The sequence below is a fragment of the Ailuropoda melanoleuca genome, chromosome 4, assembly GCF_002007445.2.
Source record: "Ailuropoda melanoleuca isolate Jingjing chromosome 4, ASM200744v2, whole genome shotgun sequence".
Taxonomy (NCBI): Eukaryota; Metazoa; Chordata; class Mammalia; order Carnivora; family Ursidae; genus Ailuropoda; species Ailuropoda melanoleuca.
In genome coordinates, this window is record NC_048221.1 from 18,531,525 (window position 1) to 18,548,589 (window position 17,065).

Sequence of the window (17,065 nt, forward strand, 5' to 3'; positions counted from 1 at the left end):
CTGCTATGAGCCTGCTTCTTCCTCTCCCACTCCCCCTGCTTGTGTTCCCTCTCTCGCTGGCTGTCTCTATCTCTGTCAAATAAATAAATAAAATCTTTTAAAAAAAAATCATTGGACATTTGAAACAGGTGAACATTATGTACTTAAACCAAGGTTAGGATCCTGACTCCACCACTCACAGCTCTTCTGTAGTAACAAGCAGCCTCCAAATTCCAGTGACTTAAATGGATAGACATATTCTTCATTTAATTAGATGTTTGGAACTATAGGTCATTGCTTCCATTCTGCTCCATGACCTCTCATTCTGGGACCCAGCTGGAAGGAGCAGTCCCAATGTGGCACTGCTGTCTCCCTGGCTAAGGGAGAGAATGAGAGGCTCATTCTCCCAACCAGTGGCTCTTAGAACTTCTGCCAGGCCCGTGCAGGTCATGTTCACTCACACTCTGTTGACCAAAGCCAGGCACGTGGCCAAAGCTGCCAGTAGAGAGGGAAGTGCAGTCACTGCAGGGAGGCACCACAGTTGCTCGATAGTGGGCTGGGCTGTGTGTATGATCCATCTGCTTACCGAGAAGGCAACAAGGAACTAATCAACTGTAATGACTTTGTTCGAGTACCCGCTCCGGGCCTCAGTGTCATCTTCTACAAAATGAGGAGATAATGGTTGTCTGAATCACTTAAGTGATGGTTTATAGAACAGGCCTGGTACCTGGTGTGTGCTGTTTATTCATTAGCTTCTGCTGTGGTGGTGATTGTTCTCCTCCATCTGGCATGCCCTCCTTACTCACCCTACAAGGCCCTACTCAAATAGCAGCCTTTTCTTCACAGTTCCTGTTCTTTGGTTTCCTGCCAGTCAGCTCTCTGTCCTCACACTACTTGGAAGCTCTTTGGCAAAAGTTCAGAGTCGTTGGGATTGGGCAGTGTGCTTACCTTTTTATTCATAGGTTCAGACAAAAAGAACTACATTCACCTTGCAAAGCGTCTCTTCCCTTGTTTGGGCGAATGAATGTTCTTTTCCTTTTAACATCCCCAGAAGAGCTGCCAGAGGCACTATTTACATATCTTCCTCGTCTTTCCTTGCCCCTTATTTATTTATTTATTTAGTAAGATTTTATTTATTTGACAGAGAGCACAAGCAGAGGGAGTGGCAGGGAGAGGGAGAGGGAGAAGCAGGCTCCCCACTGAGCAAGGAGCCCAACTCGGGGCTTGATCTCAGGACTCTGGGATCATGACCTGAGCCAAAGGCAGATGCTTAACCAATTGAGCCACCCAGGTGCCCCTCCTTGCCCCTTTTTTAAATCCGTGTTTGAGATAGGGAAGTTGATAATTGAATTGTCAGTTCCAGCTCAGCCTGAATGGGGCTGTCATAAGCAGTTCAGGACGAAATGTTGGATGCAGACTATGAGGGGCAATGACTTTGGGGCAGCAGTATCATATAAACCATTTAACAGTCCAGTTTTCTTAGTTAAGTTTATTTCCTGTAGAAATTCTTGTCCCCGGCAAAGACATTTGATGCTGCTCCAGGGTCCACATGCCCTGTTAGAAGGCAGCTCTCAACAGCAGCTCATCACATCCTGTCTGCCAGCTCTGAAGAGTGGGGGGACATCAGATTTGTTAGGCTTTACAGTGATCTGGGGTATGGTTTATTTCTTTTCATGTTTGGCAGATGTTATTGTGTTGGATATACATAAGATTTTTTTTAATGTTTTTGGTCAAATTGAAGTCTTTCCCTTTCCCATGCAGTGTAAGGCCAGCGTAGCTGGACACCGATCTTCATGTTCACTCTGCAAGTGCCCAAGGGAAGGTGAGTGGTGGTAGAGGTGGTGGTGGTAGTTTTTATTTTGTGTACTGATCAAAACAAATTTCATTCTGTCTTTGGCTTTTAAGAGTGGTCATCCCTAAATACAAGTTGATCTCTAAAGCCCTTAAAAGTGCAATGTGATCTCTAACTTCATGTGACCTGTTAGTGAATGGTATTGGATCCCAGTTCCACCTGGGGAAGGAGATGGGTTGCCAGATCCTCACATTGAGGAAACTAAGTGGGCAGCTGACCAGAGGGCAGTAGTAGTGTTATTTAGAATACATTTAAGGATGTTAGGTTGAGAGTCTCTGTGGCATTCGTCCACGTGACCCTTAGCCCTCACTGCTTTGGAGTTACTGAGAATCATCTGTTATCTGGATTGTTTTCTTTTCTTTAGTTTTCTTTAAAAGATTTTATTTATTTATTTATTTGACAGAGATAGAGACAGCCAGCGAGAGAGGGAACACAAGCAGGGGGAATGGGAGAGGAAGAAGCAGGCTCATAGCAGAGGAGCCTGATGTGGGGCTCGATCCCAGAACGCCGGGATCACGCCCTGAGCTGAAGGCAGACGCCCAACCGCTATGCCACCCAGGCGCCCCTGGATTGTTTTCTTATTTACCCTCTATATAAACATTTCAGGATCTTCAACAGAAAAATATTTGTTAAAATAACAGTAAAAAATGAACAAGAGAAATAATCAGAATTGAGGGTATATGGCTGGTTTATAAAAATCCTTGGGCACCATACCACTAAGAGGGCTGAGACAGCTTTAACCTGGAAACATGTAAAGCAGGTGTTCACTAGTTGCCTATCACTTCTGTTAAGTTATCTTTACATTGGTCCTATAGAATGTATTTTTTCTTTAATTATATGGCTTCCTGTGAACCCTCCAAGAATGAATTCATTGCAAAAATATGTTCCTAATTAATTGGACAAATTGTCGAGCTATAGAAAGAGATTTGGAATGAATCATTTATATTTTGAAGGACATTAGCTCATTACAATTATTTGCAAATGAATGAGTTACATGCAGGTAGGTCTGTTAGCTTCCCCAGAGAAGAGGAGACATGTGGTCTTACAGAATTTGAGACAGGTGTCTTTGTGCCATAACACTGGAAGAAGCAAGACTCCTAGACACATACATTTGGAATATGTGTTTCTACCAAACTTCTGGCAAGGGTCATATCTTTGGTAATTTTGTTCCCAGATCTGTTCTTATAATTGCTCTTAATAGTCAGGCCCAGCATCTCATGAAGGATTTCTTGTATTTAAATAGGAAGCGATAGAAAACTCATAAGATGAAATTTTTTAAATACTTGAGTGGTTTCTTTGAACTATTTCATGTGCTGTCTCATTGGCCTGGTTTAAAATCTGTTAGAGGACTTTTTTGTAGGTATTTCTGAGACTATTAAAAAGCATTCCAGTATGAGTATTTGGTAGCAGGTAAAGAGGAATCATAGCAGTAGTGTTTTTTGGATGAAACCTGCTGGAGATTCTCTTTCTGTTTCTGTTCCTCTAGTGACAGAGGCCAAGCAAGAGTTAATAACCTATCCTCAGCCTCAGAAAACATCCATACCAGTACCATCAGAAAAACAACCCAACCAGTCCCCAAGGTCAGCTGATAAGGAACCTGAACCCAAGAAGCGGGAAGAAGGACAAGAATCACGCTTGGGACATCAAAAGAGAGAAGGAGAAAGGTATCCGCCTCCTCGAAGGGAAGGGCTCACCTTCCGAAGAGACCGAGAGAAGGAGCCATGGTCTGGGGAGACACGCCAGGATGGGGAGAGCAAAAGTAAGTGATTCGTCAGGGCACGAACCACAGTTCCAGTATAGATGGCCTGTTTTGTGGCTAGGGACCAGGTGTTTCCCACACTCTAGTAAAACTGCTCAGCCTGACTGTAGAGGCTCTTGCTTTCTGCAGGCCTTACTGTACCAGTCGGAGGAACCTACATCCTCCAAATAACAAATTGCTATTCAAATGCAGCAAGGCACCATTTTAGATTTCTCCGTATTGGTGAAGAAATGTTTGAAGTATATGACCCAACATTGTTTTATAGAATCAGACTTGCTAGAGCAGAATAGCATCTGCAGTAAAATAAATAAATAAATAAAGGACAATGAGGCTCTGAGGGCTTTGAAAATTAACTTTCCTCTCTTTCCTTGCTCCTCCCATTTGTGTGTGGTTCGTTCAGCAATTATGCTAAAGCGCATCTATCGTTCCACTCCACCTGAGGTCATAGTGGAGGTGCTGGAACCCTACGTCCGCCTTACTACTGCCAATGTCCGTATCATCAAGAACAGAACTGGTCCCATGGGCCACACTTACGGCTTTATTGACCTCGACTCCCATGCAGTAAGTTTCCTCTGCCTTGGAATGACCAAGGGACAGCTGGCTATAAAAACCACAAGGTTTGAAGGACTTCCTTATCATTGGAATTCTAATGTGCTTCCTGGTATCAAAAACCCTCTTGTTCTTTCCTTTGGGTTTAGTGCTCATTCAGAGGAAGGGACTGCCTTTGAAAGTTAGAACTCTGAGCTTTTTTCTAAGTTTGGTTTTGTCTTTTGGCACTTAAAATGTCCAATTAAAATAACATGAGAACTTAGTTACTTGCGAAGAGTCTGTGTTCTGAACCTTGCAAGATTTAGTGAATTTTCTAGTTTCTTAAATTTGTTTTGCTCAGCCATAGATGGTTTTATTTGATGGTAACAGGACATTTCCTCTTTTTTCCTTAAAATGTTGTTTAAGAGATTCTTATGGCTTGAATTTTTAGTTGTGGGGCCCTTTTCTATGGAAGCAACATGAAAGTAGTAATGAAAATCATTGGTATTTTTCTTTTTAAGATTTTATTTATTTGAGAGAGAAAGAGCACGAGCTAGGGGAGGGGCAGAGGGAGAAACAGGCTTGACCCGGGGCAGGGGGCAGGGGGCGGGGGCTCAATCCCAGGACCCTGGGATCATGACCTGAGCCCAAGGCAGATGGTCAACTGACTGAGCCACCCAGGTGCCCCTTGTTGGTATTTTTTAGATTTCATGCTCAGAAATCACAAGGGACTTTGTAAACTGGATCTGATGCAATGAGAATTGCAGCCTAAAAGGAGGATTTGAATTTCTGATGTCAGTACCAGAAACTGATGTCTGCTATGATCACTCTTCTGATCAACCTTTCATCAAGAGTTGCTTTTGCCAGTGTGCTCTTACTATTATAATTACAACCAGAACATAATGTTCAGTAAATTTTTCTTTTGAGAAGGAAAATCCACGTTCACTTCTCTTTCAAAGGACATGGCCTTTTCTCTCTTTGTACTGCATTGTGTCTTTGGTTTCCCAGGAAGCTCTTCGTGTAGTGAAGATCTTGCAGAACCTTGATCCACCATTTAGTATTGATGGGAAGATGGTAGCTGTAAACTTGGCCACTGGAAAACGAAGGTAAGGCGGAGGAGTGGGGCTCCTTTGTGATTCCCCTTCTCAAGTTTTTGGGAGGCAACTCCTAAAAGGTGGAGAGAATAAGACATGGTATCTTCCAGTGTGGGTTTCTTCAGATGTGTGTGCATGTTTTCTTTTTCTGAAGCTTGCCTTATTCTCACTCTAGTTGTCTGTTTTTGTTTTTGTTTTGTTTGTTTGTTTTTTCCTTAAATAGCAGTACTAGGTACTTCAGTGCTTTCCCTCTTCACTGCCTAGTATCTTTGGGACCCAAATGATGATACAGTCTTGCATGTGCAGAAAAATCTCGATACATCCTTGCCCCTCGGAATCCTCAGAAAATGCTGTCCTGACTCCCCACTCCCCTGACCTTGTTCATGCCTCCATGGTACTGGGCAATCTAATCCCTCTTTACTCCTGTACTAACTTACCTTGACCCAGGAGTGGTAACTGGGAAGTGGCTGCGTCAGAGAGGCAAGGCAGGCTTGCAGGGCTTGGGCAGACCTTGCTCTAGCACCTTCAACTTGTTTGCAGCTTTATAGGAATCTCTGTACAGCCAGGCCTGCTTGCTCTGGGTCGGTTTCTTTCCCTGCAAAATGGGGGAAAGTTAGTTTCTTGGCAAATCTTTAGGGTTAGGCAATCCTCAAGTGGCTTTTTGTAGCAGACTCAAGATGTGTTGTATTATTTGTTGCAGAAATGATTCTGGGGACCATTCTGACCACATGCACTACTATCAGGTAGGCTTCAGCAGTTGGGGAGCACTCCATCAAAATCCTCAAGTGACTGAAAGAAGGATCTTGAATTTTCTCCAGTGGGTGACTGTTAAGGTTAAGAACTATCAGAAGTTCTATAATTTTAACTAGCCTTTCTGTGATAGGGTAAAAAGTATTTCCGAGATAGGAGAGGAGGAGGCAGAAATTCAGATTGGACTTCAGATACAAATCGACAAGGACAACAGTGTAAGTCACTTGTTTTATTTCTGTTGCTGTTTTTGGCTTAACTACTCATTAATTGAAATCTTTGTAGTCACAAAGTTAGCAAGAGATACTGTTGACCGGGGATGCTCATTCAGAGAGAGCACCATCTACGATTCTGCTCCTGTTTGGGTTGGCCAGCCCCATTCTTGGGTTCTCAGTGAGTTCCCAGCCAGGGCTTCACAGGACAGGGACTAACATTGGCTCTGGTTTTATTCCTACTAGCATCATCTGACTGCTACATATATGATTCTGCTACTGGCTACTATTATGACCCTTTGGCAGGGACTTATTATGACCCCAATACCCAGGTGAGTTTTTGGTTTGTTTACTTTGTCAATGATTCTTTTTGAGAAAAATACCTATAATTTGTTACTTTGAAGATTTTATTCCCTGGATTATCTGGTTGTTCATTACATGAAAAGTGGAAAAGTTTAAATCTTATGAAAGTTTAAGAATTTCTCCATTCCTGGCAGCTGCTCTGTTGTTATATGGTCTGTATCTCACGTCTCATCTGGTGTTTTCTGAAGTCCACATCTTATACTGAGTTGTATTTATTGAGTTGTGTTCATTCAGGATTTAAAGATGGTGACCTTTCTGTTAACTTTTGCCTATATGGAAAATCAGTGCTTTGTGGAATTATAGGTAAGAACAGTGCTGCTCTTATAAAAATGGCTAGTAAGAGGTCTGGAAGTGTCCTGGCCCCTGGAGTGGGTTTCAAGATTGTTTGATGTGGTCTTGTCTTAGGCTTGTGAGGGAGAGAGCTGTTCTTTCTCCCAGAAGGGAACTTGTTCCTTAGACCTGGAATTAACTGGGAAAGTGAAACATTTTGTAGACTTAACAGTTTCTAACTGTATTGCAGCAAGAAGTCTATGTGCCCCAGGACCCTGGGTCACCTGAAGAAGAAGAGATCAAGGAAAAGAAGTCCACCAGTCAAGGAAAGTCAAGTAGCAAGAAGGAAGCATCTAAAAGAGATGGCAAGGAGAAGAAAGACCGAGGAGTGACAAGGGTAAGGGGACTTGTGAATCTGCTCTTTACCAGACAATTACAGATTCAAATAAAGGAGTCATAGAGGACATCTAGGGTTGAGGTGTCAAGTTATCAAAAAAGCAGGCAGTCTCCTTGCCCCTTACAGCTGGTGGTAACTCTTTCACAAATGTAAAAACTGTGGATTGTAGAACAAAGTGACTCAGCTCAAACCCTAACACCTGGGCTCCACACATTTTCACTTTCCTACTCCCCCTCTTCAGTGCTTGACTCTCTATACACATTTCTGTAGGTGTAATTGTAGCAGAGGTTACCATTCTGTATTCTCTGCTCGGTTTATATTTGATCTTAAGTAGTTTTTCCATGGTTCTGTAACACTCTTTATTATTTTAATGCCTGTATGGTAAAAACTCGCAGTAAAACTGTACCCTTATTTTCTTAATCCTGCATTATTTGTCTTTTTTTTGTAGTCTTATTCTGTTGTAGTATGCATCTTTCAGCATTTTATTTCTCCTTCTACATTACATTACTTCCTTAGGATAAACTTTCAGAATGGAAGATAGTGAATATTTTGGTATCTCTTGACATAAAGCCAAATTATTTTCCAAAGAATTATATTGATTTGCCCTGGCACCAATTATGCATTAGTGAAAATGGATGAATTTGCTTGTGGCTCAATTTGTAACTTATCTGTTTCCCCTTCTAATATTGTCAATTGTTTATGTAGAGATTCAGAGAAAGAGAGAAAAAATATGTGTGTGTTTCTGAGAATTTAGACTTTAGAGTTCTTCTGGCTTAATATTTGGATTCAGCTTTTGCCACTTACTGTTTCTAACCATATTCCTAATCATTTGTAAAATGAGGGTGTTAATGCCTATCTGGGAGGGTTGTAGTAAAGGCTGAGGACAATAATGCATATAAATGTCTCATCTGGTTCCTGACATAGTGATCACTCAGTATATACTGAATTCCTGAGGCTTTTTATTTTGAAATCATTATAGCAACATTACAGATACTTATTTCACAAATTAGGAGTTTTGGAAAATCTTATTAATTTCCATAGGATTCTTTTTTTTTTTTAAGATTTTTTTTTTAATTTATTTATTTGACAGAGATAGAGACAGCCAGCGAGAGAGGGAACACAAGCAGGGGGAGTGGGAGAGGAAGAAGCAGGCTCATAGCAGAGGAGCCTGATGTGGGGCTCGATCCCAGAACGCCGGGATCATGCCCTGAGCCGAAGGCAGACGCTAAACCGCTGTGCCACCCAGGCACCCCTCCATAGGATTCTTAACCCAGCTTTTATGAGTATCACATAAAAATTATGGGTTTAATCAGTTTCAGGAAAATGCCAGTGAGGGGACAGTCCCCCCAGAGGACGTCTTTAAGAAGCCCCTGCCTCCCACTGTGAAGAAGGAAGAAAGTCCTCCACCAGTAAGGCTAAGCCATGGCCCGGGGCTGGGGCTGGGGCTGGGGCTGGTTCTGAATGGGTAGGGAAGTTTAAAGGCTGATGTTTCACTTAGGTGTTGGTCCTTTTGTTCTCTCTACCTCACGAACAAGGACTTTTCTTGAGTGTGAGCATGAGATAAATATTCCTGTCTGCTAACAGGGATATAATTGGAGAATCAAGGCAACTTTCTGTCTTCTTTCTTTGTACCCTACACCATTCCCATCAGACAAGGGAATGCCTGGCCCTTTTTAAGTTACAATCTTGGTCTTGTTAATCCTTCTCTTCTAAGAGACCCATTTTCCTGGCCTTGATTTTTCCTGCCTTTTGGTGCTGCATAAGAAGCTCAGATGTGGAGTGCATGCATGGTCGTTTTTACAATTTGCCTGTCTGGCCAAAGTGAACAATGCTAAAATTGGTACCCGTTGTTTAGTTGTATTAAAGTGATGGTTTCCTCCAATCACAGGTGATTCTGATTAAATGTAAATATGTAGCAATAGTGATCACGCTTTTTTATTTCTATTGATCACAAGCCAATGACCATCATTATTTCACAGTTCCTATAAACTACTGATAAATACTCTGCCTGTGTCACATCACTAGCTCCATTCATTGTAGCGTCAGTCCTAACCATGCCTTTGCCTTTGCCTCACTCAAGAGCTGAATGTCTGCCTGCGAGCTTATTCTTCATTTGCTTTTAATCCACCTTCTAAATCCCTTATGCTGTAGCGGTTACTGTAGCCTTAATAAACTTTATCTTTCCTTTGCTTCGTGGGTTACAGTAACTTGAGGGATTGCTGCTGTCTCTTCCTCTTTGTAATTTATAACTTCTTAAATCTCCCTGCGTCTATGTCAGTTCCCCTTTCCCTTCTTTCTCTTCACTGTTTTGTTGCTAGAGTCACTTCTAAGGGAATCTTTCTGATTTATCTCAGCAATCCAGGAGAAAAGTCAAGCTTGAACCATGTTCCTTCCATGTGGGAAATGAGCAGTGTGGTCTGTGGGCCTATTTTGAGCCCAGTTGATTATTCAAACTAAAAGAGAAGAAATGTGATACCCATATTGGAATATCAGGCCCCACAATATAGGTTGAGGTTGGTGTTAATCTCTGGCCTTCTCCTTCCAGCCTAAGGTGGTAAACCCACTCATCGGCCTCCTGGGTGAATATGGAGGAGACAGTGACTATGAGGAGGAAGAGGAGGAGGAACAGACCCCTCCTCCACAGCCCCGCACAGCACAGCCCCCGCAGAGGGAGGAGCTGAGCAAGAAGGAGAACGAAGAAGATAAACTCACTGACTGGAATAAACTGGCTTGTCTGCTCTGCAGAAGGCAGTTTCCCAACAAAGAAGTTCTGATCAAACACCAGCAGCTCTCAGACCTGCACAAGGTATGGGGAAGGGGCCCTTTCGAGTCTTACCATCGTGTATTACAATCCAATTGCAAAATGAATTGTTCCTCCCCTTTTTTCATGAGTTGCTTTGCATTAAGGCTCTGCCCACCTTCAAAAACCTTGGTGTGTAGACCCCAGGCAAGCAGCATGGCTGGGGCACCAGACACGGAGGCTGTACTGAAGACAGGAGAGGAGGGTGTCATCAAGTAGGAAGAGTATTTGCTGAGTTTCTCACCGTAGCTCTTCCATTAACCTAACAATTGGACCTCAGATAAGCCTCTTCTCTTTTGTGATATTTGGTGGCTTCCTCTGTTTCTGTCTAGTTCTGATACTGTGCAGTTTTCCCAAAGGTGGGTCACATTCTGCCATCTCTTCATGTGGTGAGTCACTGCTATAAGCCATGGCACATCTATTGTTGGAGTGTTAAACTGACATACACTGGTCCTCCCCTGCAGTCTTCCTGTTTAGATGTACTGACCAAAGAGCCAGATTCTGGACAAATAAAACCCCTAGATAGACTCATGTTCTCAGTATAGGGTGATTTATTTCACACTCCTTCTCTAGCAGATGTTGCTAGAGCCAGTAAGGAAATCGGATTTAGACTTTCCTTCAATATAAAATCCAAAGCCTTATGTAGCTAAAAACTGAGAAGCTCTGCTTTTGGTAATAGGCACACCTCTTCTCCGAGCTGCCTCTGTGGAAGCTCTGCAAAGTTTCTAACTGTCTGAGAAGTTCCTGACAATCCCTGCAACAGATTACCTCCCAAGTCCCTTTGACCTGGAATTCTGAGTCATGAAACTGACACTTTCAAATTTCAACTCTTTGGGGGTGCCTGACTGGTCCAGTTGGTAGAGCATGTGACTCTTGATCTTGGAGTCGTGAGTTCAGGCCCCACATTTGGTGTAAAGCTTACTTTAAAAAAATAAATAAAAAAGTAAATAAAAGGATATATGAAATTTAAAAAATAATAGATTTCAGCTGTCTGATGAAAATGCTAATAAATGGCTAATGTCAGGAAAGAGGAACCAGAAATCTGGTGAATCCACAAATTGAACTGACCCTGGACAGTAGAAAGTGGACTATAGTACTTTTTCCTTTCCTTGCAGTGATCCAGTGCCAAGAATCCCCTGTCCATACAAGAGCTATTCTGGACCCCTTAAGTTTTTTCTATATACTCAAGGGTATTGTGTAGTAGAGCCATGTTTGAGAAGTGTGGGACCCTTAAGGAATATAAGACTCTCAGAGCAGTCTTTTGTTGCTTGAAAGAGCAAATAGTGTCTGAGGATTGGTGGGTGGTGGTGGTGGTAGGAAGAACATGTGGGCATTACGTTTTCTTCACTGGTGTGCTCAGATTCCCCTCTCTCATAATTTTTACTTTAGATAAAGACCTATAAACTAGTTTTGTGTTTTCTACATTTTTTTTTAAGTTTTATTTATTTGAGAGACAGAGTGTGGGATGGGGTGTGGGGGCAGGAGGGTGAAAGGGAGAGAATCTCAAGCTGACTCCCTGCTGAGCATGGAGCCTGACTCGGGGCTTGATCCCATGACCCTGAGATAACCCGAGCTGAAATCAAGAGTCAGACACTTAACTGACTGAGCCACCCAGGTGCCCCTGTTTAAAACATTTGGAAAGAAGTAGAATGAAGGTCTCTCTTGTGCCACACCATGTAACTAATCTGTGTGACAAGCCAGGATTACAACTTGGATTCCCATTGGTGAGCCTAAAGCCAGGCCAGTTAGGAATTGTTGATTGCAGGGTACAGTGATCCCTCAGGAGAGTTGGTCAGTGAAAGGAGCCACAATCCTAAAGCAGCTATTGGGAAAGGCCTAGAGGCATTTTCTAGGATCACTTTTTCTAGACCCATACTCTTAGAACTTTCTCTCTTCTCAGCAAAACCTGGAAATCCATCGGAAGATAAAACAGTCTGAGCAGGAGCTAGCCTATCTGGAAAGGAGAGAACAGGAGGTAAGTTATGATGACTTGTTAACTCCCTTGACCCCAGCACTTTTTACTTTCTGCTGTGGAATTTGTAGGCTGTGCTGAAGACAGAGAATGAAGAGGCCCTAAAAGATGGTGTGTATATTTATCAAAACTCATCAAACTACATTATAATGGGTGCACTTCATTTTTTATAAATTATACCTTAATAAAATTGATACATATATTTTAAAGGTGGTGGTAGTTTAAGGTCTCCAAACAGGTCAAATAAATAGCATTTTTCTTTTCCTGCCCAGCTTTTAAAATCAATGAAAGAGTGTTGGATAGGGCTGCTGAAATATCATGTTTTACTATCAGAGGCTAAGTTGGAGGAAGTAGTTTAGTGTAGAGCCAGATGAACTTGCTGCCTAGATCGCATAATTAGGCAGACTCACCTATACAGCCACAAGCTTCACTGCCCGGGCCAGGTCTTATGTGATGGTTGGGAATCTTCCCGTGGAGGCCTACTAGAGAGCACCTCCTCCTCAGAAGAGGTAAACACAGCTGTGTGTCAAGCACACCAGCTCATTCTTCTCACATTTACCAGTCAGAGAAGCCACTGCTTTCTCAAGAAGAGTATGTGAAGGAGCAAGAGATTCCAGGAGTTAACAGTTGAACTCCCTTCACTTTAGAAGGAATATAAGGAATAAAGTGAAGCTTCCCCACTACCCAACTCCCTTAAATGGAAATCTCAGATCTCTTATTCTGCTTACCAACAGGGAAGGTTTAAAGAAAGAGGAAGTGACCGCAGGGAAAAGCTCCAATCTTTTGACTCTCCAGAAAGGAAACGAATTAAATACTCCAGGGAAACTGACAGGTAAGCCAGGAATTTTTCATTCAGCCTAGGCCTCAGAGCCTAATGGTAAAACCGTCCTCTTCTCCAGGTGTGCTGTTTTTTTCTCTCTCAGGGAGAACTGAAGTCAGGAGGAGCAGGTTCTCTCTGGACTCCTTGAGCATGAGGTTCACTCCAATCTCTGACCACCCAGCTTTTCTCAGGGAATATGTGTGTTTGAATGGAAGTTTGGCTGGCTGCTTAACGGCTCAGAGCCAGGGCCGGAGTGGCCATGGTCGGGAATTCTTTCTCTCCTCATCAGTAATGCTGTACCTCATATGAGCCTGATAAGAATGTCATGCTCTCGGGCTTTTTCTCTAGGGAACCTCCATCCGCACACATAGCTGCCGAATGAGTGGTCAGCTGCTGATAGACCTGTATGATCTCTCAATTCCTATGCTTATTTCAGTCAGATAGTTCAGAGTCATGAGCCCAGCAGAGTTAGATAGAATTTGTTGATAACCCATTGTGCCTAGGTACTGCACTAAGTGCAAGGTATACTCAGGTGGACAAGACATTTATTATCCTTGACTGTCTGAACACACAATAAGGAAGGTTTAAGTGATACTGTGTCTCATAGGGCACACATAGAATTCCAGCGGAGAAGGGAGGGCATTTCAGTTGTAGTAAACGGCATATACTGTGGATGAGAGAGAGAGAAGTCATATGATACATTTGAGAAATTGTAAGTAGCCTGATGGAGGCCAGCTCAGGAAGCTCATATTCCTTGAACACCATGCTAAGGCTTTGTCTTAGGGCAGCGGGGGGTTATGAAATGATTTTAAGGAGGGCGTTGATCTGATGAGACTTGAACAGGTATATATGTTGGTAAGCAAAAGAGCAGCTAGTAGCCAGGATAACTTATGCCCATGGGGATGGGGGGATCATTGATGGAGAAAGCCCCGGAGGAGGGTTGATGGGTTCTGGGGCTCTGGCATTCCAACTTATTTGCTCAGTTCCCACAGTAAGAAATTATTTTTTAATCATGGCCCAATAATCATGTGTGTGTAAGTACCTGCAAAAGAAATCTTCTTTAAAAATACTTACTATGTGCAATAAACTCTGGTATTTTTATCCTAGTTTTTTCTATTTACTTCTTTTTTTTTTAAGGATGAGTGATTTTTTTAAAAAAGATCTATTTATTTATTTTGAGAGAAAAAGTGAGAGAGTGCACACACATGAGCAGGGGGAGAGGGAGGGAGAGCATCTCAAGCAGACTCCCTTCTGAGCGTGGAGCCTGATGTGGAGCTCGATCCCACGACCCTGAGATCATGACTTGAGCCAAACAAGAGCCGGACACTCAACCAACTGAGCCAGGTGCCCCTGTTTGCATTCTTAAGAAGTGCTAAGGAAGGACCACTTAATCAATGTAACATCCACTAGGTCATTCCCTGTAATTTGAAATATACTGGGCTAAGCCAAAGGTGAAGGAGTCATTCAGGAGAAGAAGGACACCTTAGCCCTGTGTGAGTTGGGCTGGGTGTAGAAAGACACCCTTCTGTATTCTTGGCACCCATCACACCACATTCTACTGGTTCCCTTCCTTCTTAGTCTCTTCCCCTGCTTCTCTTGGTTTTCTGGGCAATTCCAGATATTCTCCAGGACTCTCCCTTCAGTGCTCTTTAATTCTTGCTGCTCCACCCTCTTGACCTAGAACCAAGGCTACAACCATCACTAACATGCTAACAGGTCCCTGTGACTCCATCCCAAGGCGGTTTGGTTTTCTGAGCGAAAAATCACTATTTCCATTTACCTTCTGGGAATGTCCTTTTGGAGACCTCTTAGGCTCTTCACTCTAAACAATTACTCAGTATTATATTCCATATCGTACTCAGGTCCAGTCCTGCTAAATGTGCTGTGTGTTCCTCTTTCAGAGTAGTGACATCACTGCATCATGGTCTGCCTGATCTGACCCAGTCTTCCTCCTTTATCCCCTGTATCGTTACTGGCCACATCCCTAATTAAGCTTTTCCCCCCTTTCTCGCTCACCTCCAAATTGGACTCCTACTCTCCGTCTCTGTTCTTCCACCTCTAGTGTACTCTCTACCCTAACACCAAAACCATCTTTGTGAACAGAAGTCTCCTAAAACTCGCCTTTTTCTCAAGGCATGTCTTGCTTAGAGGGAGGCCTGGAGTCCAGGGGTTTTTATTGCCTGAAGGATGAAGTCCAGAGTCATGATTTAGCATGATGTTTCAAGGCTTTTCAGTCTGGACCAAGAAGACTTTTGTCAGTTCCTACCATTTCTCTCCTAGACAAATTGTATTCTTTCACTTCTTATTTGTGGCCTTCTTTCCTCTCATGCTTTTTGTCAGTTCAGATGTGCCCTTTGTTGGAATTCATCATTTTTGGTGATACTCCTTCAGAGTTTGTGTCTTCTCTGATGTATTTCCGTAGGAGGTGTCTCCTGGTGCCACATCCATGGCTGAGCGCTTCACTGTGTTGTAGGCATCTAGGGACATACTATCCTTCTCATGTCGTTCCCCGTGAAAAGGGATGGGCCTTGGGCATCTCTGTATCCCCAGGACAAAAGCCTGTTGCATAGATAGCAGGCACTCAGAAATATACTTCAGAGGAAGCAAATGTGAATCAAGAGGACAGAGGTTTTTATTAGGCTCACAAATGGGTCACTTTGAAAGTGATGGTATGTAAGTACGTGTGCTCCTTCCGCAGTGATCGCAAACCTGTTGGTAAAGAAGGAATCGACAGTAGCAACAAAGGAGGCTGTGTCCAGCAGACCGCTGGCTGGAGGAAGGGGGCGGGCCTCGGGTATGGCCATCCCGGATTGGCTTCAGCAGAGGAGGTGAAATGGTTTCCGTCTTTTGGGGGTGGCGTGAACCTGGAATATACTTAACTTTCTCTTACCGTGTGGCTCAGAGCTGTGTCTTTGCCTTTTAGCTGGGCTTTCTCCACTGCTGATGAAGGACACAGGAGCTGAAGGAGCCCATCAGTCTTGATTACTGGATGATAACTAGGCATTCTGGGCCCTTTGTAATTTTGGTTGGCAGGGGGACAGGGAGAGAGAATTGGAAATGGGGCTCATTTTACTCTTACGTGGAGTAAGAGGTGGGGCAGTATGGGAATCAGGCAGTTTGAGACTGACAAATCATCTGGTGACAAGAACCAGGGAACCCGCAATAAAAGGTACAAAAGCGTCTCTGAGAGGCATCGTCATCAGAGGAGCTAAAATGGCTAAAATCTGAGGAGCGTGAGGTTAGTCCTGGTTCTCATGAAGGGCTCTGCCTCACTTATTTCAGAAAGAGAGGAGAGCAAAGGTTTTAAGAGGGAATGTTGCCCATTTTGTGTTGGCTTGGCCCCCCTCTGAAAATGCCAACTAAAGGAGACTGGCTTCTCATATGTCTGGTATTAAATCCTATATGCTGGAGTCTTGGCGTCACCACCCTCCTTATTCATCTCGGGGTTTGATTATTAATTAAACATTCTAAAAAATTCCCCCAAATCCTGATCCTTACTGATCTAGAAATGCTTATAATCAAAGGCCAGCCCTGAGGCTTATTAATTGATAGAGCCCACTTCATTGTTTGTCTTTGTGTTACAGACTGAAGGCCGGATGAGGGGGCCCAATGTGGGGGCTCCAGGAAGAACCAGCAAGAGACAGTCCAACGAGACTTACCGAGATGCTGTGCGAAGAGTCATGTTTGCTCGGTATAAAGAACTAGATTAAAGAATGGAGACAAGTCCCATAGGACACAACCTCCTTCTTGTTTTGTTTGTCCGTCTCTCCTTTTGTTTTGTTACTGTTCTTGCTGCTAGAACTTTTTTAAATAAACTTTTTTTCAATGTGGTTTTTTTTTTTTTTTTTTGGTGGTTATATTTTTCTCCCATAGATGGGTGGGGGTGGGGCTTATGGTAGGAGGGAGAGAGCGCCTTAGTGCATCCCATTTGAGGTGGCGCTGAAATGGCAACAAGTGCTACCATGAGCCCTGAGACACCACCTGCTGTCAGTGTGAGTGGATGTGTTGCGGTGACCTTTGAACTCTAGCTTGTGTGAGTACCCTCAGATTTTTAAAATTATTTTCCTACTCTAATTAATGAAAACTGCATCTCATTATTGTTGCTTCTATTTCTTTGATAACTGCTGACACTGAACATATTTCCATATGTTGGTTTACTACTGATTAGACCTTTGAAAGTCCTCTTCTGACTTCCCGTTGTTGGCGGGTTGGGGGGTGGGAGGAAGCAGTGTGATAGCTCTTTTTCTGGGTGCCTGCTGGGCACTTCGTTCG

The 17,065-nt window shown here is 43.2% G+C and overlaps 1 protein-coding gene across 6 annotated transcripts in view; it reads left to right on the forward strand.

Moving 5' to 3' along the window:
• Positions 1-16,623, forward strand: part of RBM6 (RNA binding motif protein 6) — a 103,650-nt gene extending 87,027 nt beyond the window's left edge. For all 6 annotated transcript variants that reach the window (XM_002920530.4, XM_034658348.1, XM_034658349.1 and 3 more), the window contains 14 exons: positions 1,741-1,801; positions 3,318-3,590; positions 3,991-4,151; positions 5,127-5,224; positions 5,913-5,955; positions 6,096-6,177; positions 6,418-6,503; positions 7,055-7,201; positions 8,515-8,610; positions 9,747-10,007; positions 11,902-11,976; positions 12,708-12,805; positions 15,492-15,621; positions 16,378-16,623. In XM_002920530.4, coding sequence (XP_002920576.1) covers positions 1,741-1,801; positions 3,318-3,590; positions 3,991-4,151; positions 5,127-5,224; positions 5,913-5,955; positions 6,096-6,177; positions 6,418-6,503; positions 7,055-7,201; positions 8,515-8,610; positions 9,747-10,007; positions 11,902-11,976; positions 12,708-12,805; positions 15,492-15,621; positions 16,378-16,503 — 1,737 coding nt within the window. In that variant the 3' untranslated portion in view covers positions 16,504-16,623. The remainder of the gene's footprint in view (positions 1-1,740; positions 1,802-3,317; positions 3,591-3,990; positions 4,152-5,126; positions 5,225-5,912; positions 5,956-6,095; positions 6,178-6,417; positions 6,504-7,054; positions 7,202-8,514; positions 8,611-9,746; positions 10,008-11,901; positions 11,977-12,707; positions 12,806-15,491; positions 15,622-16,377) is intronic.
• Positions 16,624-17,065: the final 442 nt, after the last annotated feature.